General features: G+C 38.7%; 2 protein-coding genes across 2 annotated transcripts; one reads left to right on the plus strand and one right to left on the minus strand.

Moving 5' to 3' along the window:
* Nucleotides 1-492: 492 nt before the first annotated feature.
* On the plus strand, nucleotides 493-1,389 carry LOC133866363 (uncharacterized). Its single transcript, XM_062302872.1, has one exon. The coding sequence runs from the start codon at nucleotides 493-495 to the stop codon at nucleotides 1,387-1,389; it is 897 nt and encodes a 298-aa protein (XP_062158856.1).
* A 750-nt stretch (nucleotides 1,390-2,139) lies between these two features.
* Nucleotides 2,140-7,404, minus strand: LOC133866364 (receptor-like serine/threonine-protein kinase SD1-8). Its single transcript, XM_062302873.1, has 7 exons — nucleotides 6,315-7,404; nucleotides 5,347-5,478; nucleotides 5,049-5,230; nucleotides 3,817-4,027; nucleotides 3,328-3,565; nucleotides 3,075-3,225; nucleotides 2,140-2,957 (listed from the first exon to the last, which is right to left on the minus strand). Exons 1-7 carry the CDS (start codon nucleotides 7,402-7,404, stop codon nucleotides 2,649-2,651), a joined length of 2,313 nt encoding a protein of 770 aa, XP_062158857.1. The 3' UTR covers nucleotides 2,140-2,648.
* Nucleotides 7,405-9,109: the final 1,705 nt, after the last annotated feature.

Here is a 9,109-nt window from a genome sequence, read left to right on the forward strand (position 1 = left end):
CATGATAATGTCAATTAATACTTCTTTTTTTTTTTTTGAAATAAAGATTGATCAACAATGTGGAGAAATAAAAGATTGGCTTCTAAAATTATGCCTTCACTATCTTAAAATTTTTCATATTCTACACTCATATTTTACCGGATTGCCATTAGCCCAAGTAAATAAAAGTGTATTAAAGTGAGTTTTAGTGTAGTATATAACATTACTCAATTCAATCTCAACAAACCACCGTGTACACTCCAAATTAGTACGAGTCTTTTAACCTAATTGGGAAAATTTTTTTTTAATTCAAATCCAATTTTGTGTATTTATAAAGAGAATACTTCTCTTATTGTTAGTTTTTGGACGAAAATACATTTTCAGTCTTTTATCATCTGCGATACGAATTCGAGCAGATAATCCACGTGTTCGAATACCCACTTTAACCCCATTTATAAGGAGAATACTTGTCCTACTAACGTGGAAACCTCGTTATCAAACACGACCGTAACCATGACTACGCACAATCCAGCTCTCCCACCGCCACCAGCCCCGCTCTCCCCCGCCGCCGCCGCCACCACCACCACCAATAAGCCCACCGTGGCCTTCACCACGCCCCAAAACTACGCTTCACGCCTCTCTCGCCTCCTCACCCTCAAGGGCTACGATCCCCTCTGGTGCCCCACTCTCCACGTTCACGCCACCCCACACTCCCTCATCCCCTACCTCTCACCCCCAAACCTCGACGCCTTCTCCGCCCTCGCCTTCACCTCACGCGCCGCCATCCAATCCTTCTCCGCAGCCGCCGCAGCCTTCAACGAGCCCCTCCTCTCCCCCCGCGGTGAGGCCTTCATAGTCGCCGCGCTAGGCAAGGACTCGGAGCTCATCGACCACGACGTCGTGTCCAAGCTCTGCGAAAACGCTAAAAGAATTAGGGTTTTGGTCCCTCCGGTCGCCACCCCGAGCGGCTTGGTCGAGGCGCTCGGGGACGGGCTCTGCCGGGGGGTTCTGTGCCCGGTCCCGCTCGTGGTGGGCCTCACAGAGCCGCCGGTGGTCCCGGACTTTCTCCGGGACCTGGAGGAGAAAGGGTGGGTTCCGGTGAGGGTGAGCGCGTACGAGACGCGCTGGGCAGGGGCGGAGTGCGCGCGTGTGGTGGTGGAGAGAGGGCGGGGATTGGGTGCGGTGGTGTTCACGAGTAGCGCAGAGGTGGAGGGGCTGTTGAAGAGCTTGAGGGAGTTTGGGTGGAGGGATTGGGAGGAGTTTGTGAAGGAGAGGTGTCCGGAGGTGGTGGTGGCAGCGCACGGACCGGTGACGGCGGCGGGGGCGGAGAGGCTTGGGGTGAAGGTGGATGTGGTGAGCTCAAGGTTTGATAGCTTTGAGGGCGTCGTGGATGCACTTGGGTTGAAATAATGGGTGAGATGAGTTTAGGATTTAAGATTTTCATCAAACTTGTATGTGATTCAATGAAGATATATGAGATGGATTTTAATTAGTAATGAATACAATAATTATGTTTTATGAATAATTTTTTTAAGATAATTTAAGGATGAGACTTACGGAAACATTTAATAATTTATTTGTAATAAAATTTTATAAAATATATGTGTTAAGCATTTCTCTTATGCGAATAATTAGTGACGAGGATATAAGATAATTTTATTTTTTCTTTTTTTCTTTTTTTGGGGTTCAATGTTCATGAATTTATGGGAAGTAAAGAACAACTTTTGCATAGAGGCCATTTAGAAAGTTATTAAGGTCGAGTATTTGGAAAGAATGGAATTGTCACATTTTTTAGGACGGTGAGACCAATGCACTCTGTTTAAAAATTAATGTTAGAAATTACATGTTTATTTTACAATATTGACGTGATATTTCAACCGACTATTAGATTAATACTTGTTAAAAAAAAAAAATCAAAGGTTAATTAAGACTACTTGTATGTCAATACTGTGAAATAATTGTACATAAAAATGTGGTTTATATTATTACTCTTGTTTAAAATCTTTGGTCTCTACACCTCCTTTATTTGCTTGTTTGTGTTATGAGTTATTAGTTTCATCATGGCTTTTATTTCCCTAGATGTGACTAGTGCTTACACCCAGTAAAAAGTTATAAGCGCTAGCCACATCCGCACCATCACTTTAAAATGACTAGTTATTTTGAAATTTCTTAGAATTCTTTATAAAACTTAGTTTCACTTAATAATTAAGCAATATGAAACTTAACACTCATGACTATTTTTATGAACCACTCACTCTATGTGGACTTCTCTTCATCTTCATAATATGGGACCGGAGTGTTATAAACTTCCTCCCTTAAATCCCGTACGTCCTTATCAGGGCCATATCATACAGTTCTCAAATAATACATGATGTTACTAGATAGTTTTGATACCATTTGTAATGACTCGGGAAAAAGTATTAGCTACATCTAATTGACCACCCCAAAAGAATTAGTGCATATTCGGCTAGTCCGTTTTGAGTGATACCGTAGATATGTCTAATGCTTTTGGAGTGATACCCCATTATCCCCCATTCCTCCAAAGCTTATGAGGCGTGGTACCAGTATTTTCTATTTGAAATTAATTTTTAAAGAACAAGAATGAAGATAATGATGAACTAAACATACATATATGGCAAAACTAAAGCAATACAACTGCATGATCAGTATCATCGGGGTACCAGTTGGGAAATTGTGGCATCATTGACTGAACAAAATTTTCCCTGCGACTGACAATTTTCTTCCTCATTTTCATCTCTTTGAAGTGAAAAAGCAGGCTTTTTAGGAGTGTTGATGGCTCTAGTTTCATTCCTGAGCATTGAAGAAATCTCTAACATAGAAGGTCTATCAACAGGGTTCTCTTGGACACATAAAAGAGCCACCTCCATGCATCTTAGGAGTTTACAAGAAGAAGATAAATCATCCAGTGATGGATCAAGAAACTCCCACCCTTTGCCCTCTTTCCACAGCACATATGCCTGCAAGAATTACTCATCTTAGTTATAGAACAAATGAGGGACTTTTCAAATGACGATAAACCTAAACCACAATAGTGATCATAATATAATCATAGAAAGTATTACCAAGTAACTTACATATTCTAAAAGGTTCAAATTTTCATGTGTCCCATAATAACATGCAGTCTTCTTGCCACTTATAATTTGTAGAAGTAGAACTCCAAAGCTATAAACATCGGATTTTGTCGAATATATACCTTTTCTTACATATTCGGGAGGAACATAGCCACTATATAGCATGTAACAATGAAAATGATCAGTACTAGAAAAAAATAAAACAAAAAAAGAAGAAGGAAACATGTGAGATTTCTACAAAAGGAACTTTACTTACTATGTTCCAACAATCCGACCAGTGTTTGCTTCATGCTCATCCTTCCTGAAAATTCTAGCCATCCCAAAATCTGATATCTTAGGGTTCATGTCATTGTCTAGAAGTATGTTACTAGCTTTTAAATCTCGGTGAATTATAGTAAAATTTGAGTATTCTTGGAGATATAGAAGCCCTTGAGTAATGCCTTCAATGATGTGAACACGTTTCTCCCAATCTAAAAGAAACTTTCTAGTTGGATCTGCATCAATTTAAATTAATACTTTGTTACTTACTAGAAAGTGTGGGACAAGAAAATCACAAATCAAGAAACCTCATTGAGCTTAAATGGGTCTACCTTTACTTAATTATTTGAAGCTTAAACGAGTGTGTCATCCTCTTTAAACCTCATTGTGGAAATTGTTAGACCCATTTAAATTTTTTAGTACAAAATTACGTTACGACTTGCATGTATGCATAGAACTCAAATGGGAAGCATAAAAAGTTGCTGACCGAAAAGGTAGAGATACAAGCTTTTGTTTGCCATGTATTCATAAATCAACATCTTTTCGTCCCTCTCGGTGCAATACCCCAAAACTCTGACAAGATTTACATGTTGTAGTCTTGCGGTAAGTGTGACCTCATTTTTGAACTCTTCAAGGCCTTGGTTTGAAGTTCTTGAAAGTCTCTTTACTGCTATCTCTTGTCCCTTCCGTAACTTACCCTAGGAAAACCCACACTCATCGTTAGTATTATCAGCCAAATAGAGTATTATGAGCCACATATAGCACTGATCGTTATTCACTCACCCCTATAATAGTATTTCATATCACTGTCAGTGGAAATATAATGTTCACAAACAGACATATTTACAACTATCTGGCCCCTTTTTTGTGGTGCAGCTATCAACCCTCTGGCCTCTCTTTGTTTAGAGAAAAGAAGATAGCTAAAAGAAAGGCTCAAAAAAAGTGGTATCATCCTATGCAAATAGTTAGTTGGAAGATTTTAGAAAGTTGTTTAGTGAAGCATAGTTCTTCCTAGCAACAAATCATTCCAAGGTATGAACAGAATGTATAACGTGGATAAATTAGAACAAGTGGCATAATTGAGCAAATCCCTTTCAGAGTTAGAACCAAGGAAACAAGGAGTGGAAAAGAGGTAAATCAAACAATCATGATCTTTCTGAGAAGAATGGTGAAGTATATTCCTGCCTTGAAAAGAAAAAGGATCTGGGAACTTGAATGAAGTGAAAAAGAAAGTAGATGAAGCTGTAAAAAGAGATACACTCATCAAAAAGAATTAAGAAATTAGAAGCAGAAGGCAATGTTAGAAGCATAAGACTCCACCTAAACATTTGAGGATTAACTATGATAATCTCCTGGAGCTATATATAGGGTTGCTTATATGCATTTGGCTTAAATTTACACTGATACGTATAAAGGGAACTCAAGATATATGAGGTGTCAAGCATGCATTATACAGAGTTAGCCATTTAGGTGCGTAAGTTATGAAAAGTAATACACTAAAGTTAGATTGAGAGGATTTTGAATATTAAAATTTATAAAAGGTTTGGAACCTTTTAATGCAGTTTGAAGAAAAACGAACTGATTCCTGATCCAACATATCCTAATTTCCATATTTTTCGATGATTTCATATCACCAGACATCATTTTCTTTTTCTTTTGGTTATGTAATTGGACTCTGCCACACAGGATTGAGCAATGGATGCAATTGCCGAATGTTACCTTGTAAACAGGTCCATATCCTCCTTCTCCAAGCTTATTCTCTCTCGAAAAGTTTTGTGTAGCTGCTTTAATGGTAGTATAACTGAATTCTTGCAGATCAGAAGCATTGTTGTCAAGATCTTCAGGAGCTGAAAGTTTAATTTTGACTTTATATAATAATCTTTTGGCGCTTTCTCCACAACCTGCAACCATTAGGAAACATAAGCGAAAGATGTTTAGTATCTCCACCTCTTATATGGTTGTTGTGTTCTTCATTTCATGGTTAATGGTGGTCTCAGAATTGAAAAATTAGAATTACCTCTTGACTTGATTACCCTCCGCCATAAGTAACATATCATGAAGCTCAGTATAAGCAAGACTGCAACAGTTGTAGGCAGAATTATTAACAACGAAGGCCTCTTCTTATGTTGATCTTCACCTTCCTCTTGAGCTGCAAAGGTAATTCATTTATATTCATTTGAATGTCTAACGAGGATCTCTAATCATATTTTCATTGAGTTTTGTTTCAACATCTTAATTATGGTTCTATGGGAGAATAACAAGATGCCCTCAAGTTCTCTATACTGACAGGATGCATAATATGTGCAAATGGCCACAAGAATATAATGATAAGAATACATGGGTGTGATCAAATTTACACACAAGCTTTTTGGCAACCAAAATATTACAATAAACTTCGCATGGCCTAAAACCAAATTTATATTTGGAGCCAGGGCAGAGGAGGCCATTATCATTTTCACCATCATTAACTATTTTTCTAATGTGTCACGCTCGTAATGTGGAAAGTGCAAGAGCATAAGTTTTAAGGAAAGCGAGACACACTAGTCAACAAATCAAAGCGCTTCTCCCAGTAAGGAAAAGAATCAACCACATAACATGCGCTATCAATTAGAGAATTAATCCTTATAATTATGCTCATTTGTTCCCTTACAACGTCTATACATACCACTCAACATTCATTGATAATTTCTTTTATTTTCTCTTCCTTTTCTTCATCTCTGATTTCAACATGGCAATTCCACAATTTACCACCAATTTCGGTTAAATATTTCACATGTTGGGTATAATTTGTTGAAGGAGAATTTGAGTCCATACATGAAGAGGAGTGTTAAAATACTAATTTAAATGAGCTTAAACTTTTGAAATAAAGGAAACCTAAGCATGGACCCTATGAAATTTGACCTGATTGTCATGATGTTCAACCTCTGTTTCCTAATGTAGACCATATGGATGGATTCCAAGTAGTAAATTGAATTGAATTTGTACCTGCTCTAGAGAGCACCCAGTTGTCGTCATTGCCGACTTGAAAAACATTGTAACCAAGCAGACCGTTCTGCTTTGCATAAGAAACCTTAGCTCTAATGGCCTCCACATCGTCGTAATTAATCCAAGTCCGCCCAATTGTGCAGGAATTGACCACATAAGTAGCATTGTACACTGAAGCCGCTCCATAACCATAGCTTCTAATGTAGAATTTTATGAACTTATAGCCCATGGAACCGTCCATTGTAACAGCCGGACCCGTCGACGGTGCACCCGTTGCATTGTTTTGGGGTTTCACCAGCGTCCACGCAAAGCCATGGAAAGGCAAGCCCAAAACCAACTTGCTTGGCAGAAAACCTCTTCTCCTCCACTCTTTTATACCATCATCAGTATTAGCCCCGTTCAATTGTCCACGCAATGCCGCATGAAAGTGCGTGACATTGTCCTTTCCAGGCACGTAGTAATCGTACGCTTTAACATGTAACCAATCCAAGTTCCTTTGCATCGACTCCATTGGGTAACTCTCTGAACCCAAAGCTGGCAAGTAACGACCGGACATGACCAAGAGCAGCCGTGACTGGATGGAATTTCTTGCCTCAGAATCCACAGCAACTCGCCACTCGTTCAAAAGGGTGCCCAAGTTGATCATGTCGGAGCTTTTGCTTGGCACAACCCCACAAAGGTCAAGGCCGTGAAACCCATAAAGCCTAGCTGTCCGTATAGAAGATTGAATAAAAGAATTTCTGTAAGAGGACTGGTTGATCATTGAAAAGAAGGTTGAAGAGTCTTCTCTGCCAACCCATATGGACAAAAGCGTTGTAATGGAGGGGTTCTTCCGCTTTACAGTGGGGGTGAAGGTAGAGAATAGTTGTTCGGTGGAGGCATTGATGGAGAGGTGGTAGGTGGAGGAGTTTATATAAGCGACAGCGCATATGAGGTGAGTGAAAAGCTTGGAGTTTATGTCGGAAATGACGATTTCGCTGCCTGCATAATAGTAACCGGCTTGGACCCAAGATTGTGTTTGTGGGGTTGAACTGTGGGATTTGAGAGGGTGAAAGAAGAGGAGGAGGAGGGTGAGCAGTTTGGACGCCATTGAAGATCAAATGATGTCCCATGCTTTGGCTGCATATATATTTGTCAAAGCGTGTATATAATTGAGCAAGCAAACACGTCCACGACTCCACAAATCACTTGGCCTGCGGCCCTACATGCCTAGATTTCGTTAGAGAATCATACTCTTTAGATCGAGTTTCCGAATTCTAGCTCATGACGTGGTTGCTCGAGTTTTTGCCAACATTTTTCACGACGAAAATGATTTGTTTAAAATATATATATATTTTAAATTTTATTATATTTTTAATTAATTTTTAAAGATTTTTAATTTTTAGTTTTTAATTTTTTTATATAGTGTTATGTGTCAACCTCTGAAGTTGACACGTGGCGGTCCGTTAGTTTTTGGACGGAGAAGTTAACCGTAGTATTAATTTGGTTATTTTTCAAAATTGATATATCATCTATAATGCAAATTGAAACTCAAGGACTAAAAAATAAAGTTTCTAAAACTCATGGACCATTAAACTATTTAACCCTTAATTTTATGACCACCAAACGGTCATGACCGTTTGAAGAACAAAAATCATAAAAACAAAAGCCACCAACGTTATGATCATAATGTTTGAAAAACAAATTAAAGCCATAAAAACAAATTTTAATAATCAACCGTCATGAACGGAAATCAGATTTATATTTTTTTAGTTTGTCATTTTTCATAAAAACTCATGAATATATTTTAATACCAAATGCTTAAACATTTAAAGATGGCTTAAAAGGAAATAATGTTTGTAACACACATAATTACAACAATATATTTAGCAAACCTTTCATAGATGCAGAATTTAAAGATTACTGCGTTCATCAGTTATAATGTCAAAAATACAAAGAGGGCATTCCTCCATATGACCTTGTTCGTCCATAAGAGAAAGCGCTTTCTTGTCTAGCCTATGAGCTACTCCATTTTTCTCCCTCGTAATATGGTTCACCCCCCACATAATTGCAAACTATTAAGCGTTACTCGGGCATCTTCAATCAAGATGCCATACCTACACCAATTCTTAGCTTTTACTTAGCCATTTATGGCATTCACTGTTAGGAAATTAATCCTATTCCAAGACTCGTGAGACACGAAAAATAAGAAGAAAGCGGAATGAAAGACTTTCAAGAAATCACACAAGAACAACAAGATTTACGTGGTTTACCACTAAGGGCTGTGTTCACAGAGTTGCAGCAGATTTCACTAAGATAGAGAAATAATATAAGTGACTTTTATAATCCAGAGACGTTGATTAAACTATTCAACTTTCAAACCCTCTATAGAAAACCTAGAAAAAACCTCTCAGTATTTTCACACTTTTCTCATTATTTCGCATATAGACAGAGTCTTTATTTTTCCAAGTGCCTGTGTCTGAACAGGGCTAGGGTTCCACAACTTAATGCCCCGCGTGTTCGGACAGGCTAACGCAATGTCCGGACGCTCTTCGACAAAGGTCGCTCTTGGAACTATTGTTCTGACGGGCCTGACCCCTAAGCACTTGCTGGAGTTTCTGTCAAGACAGACCAACTTGCTGTTTGGACAATCTCCATAGAATAACAATCTCCCACTTGGAGACTAGTCCGCCCGCCAACTTTAGCTCCACATCCCTCCATGCCCTAGGCACCGCTGCTGCAACTCTTCCCCTTGTCCTCAACCTTGAAGACCAACTGAAGTTGGGTACAACTTCAGTTTCTTAATAGTTACACCT

This window comes from Alnus glutinosa, chromosome 4 (genome assembly GCF_958979055.1).
Source record: "Alnus glutinosa chromosome 4, dhAlnGlut1.1, whole genome shotgun sequence".
Classification (NCBI taxonomy): domain Eukaryota; kingdom Viridiplantae; phylum Streptophyta; class Magnoliopsida; order Fagales; family Betulaceae; genus Alnus; species Alnus glutinosa.

What these genes read in the sequence shown, in the direction of transcription:
- LOC133866364 (XM_062302873.1), bottom strand. Translation starts at nt 7,404, where the DNA reads ATGGCGTCCAAACTGCTCACCCTCCTCCTCCTCTTCTTTCACCCTCTC. An exon ending in CTGGGTGCTCTCTAGAGCAG is followed by an intron (nt 5,479 to 6,314) that starts GTACAAATTCAA and finishes TTACCTTTGCAG; the next exon opens with CTCAAGAGGAAGGTGAAGAT. An exon ending in GGTCGGATTGTTGGAACATA is followed by an intron (nt 3,226 to 3,327) that starts GTAAGTAAAGTT and finishes CATGCTATATAG; the next exon opens with TGGCTATGTTCCTCCCGAAT.
- LOC133866363 (XM_062302872.1), top strand. Translation starts at nt 493, where the DNA reads ATGACTACGCACAATCCAGCTCTCCCACCGCCACCAGCCCCGCTCTCC.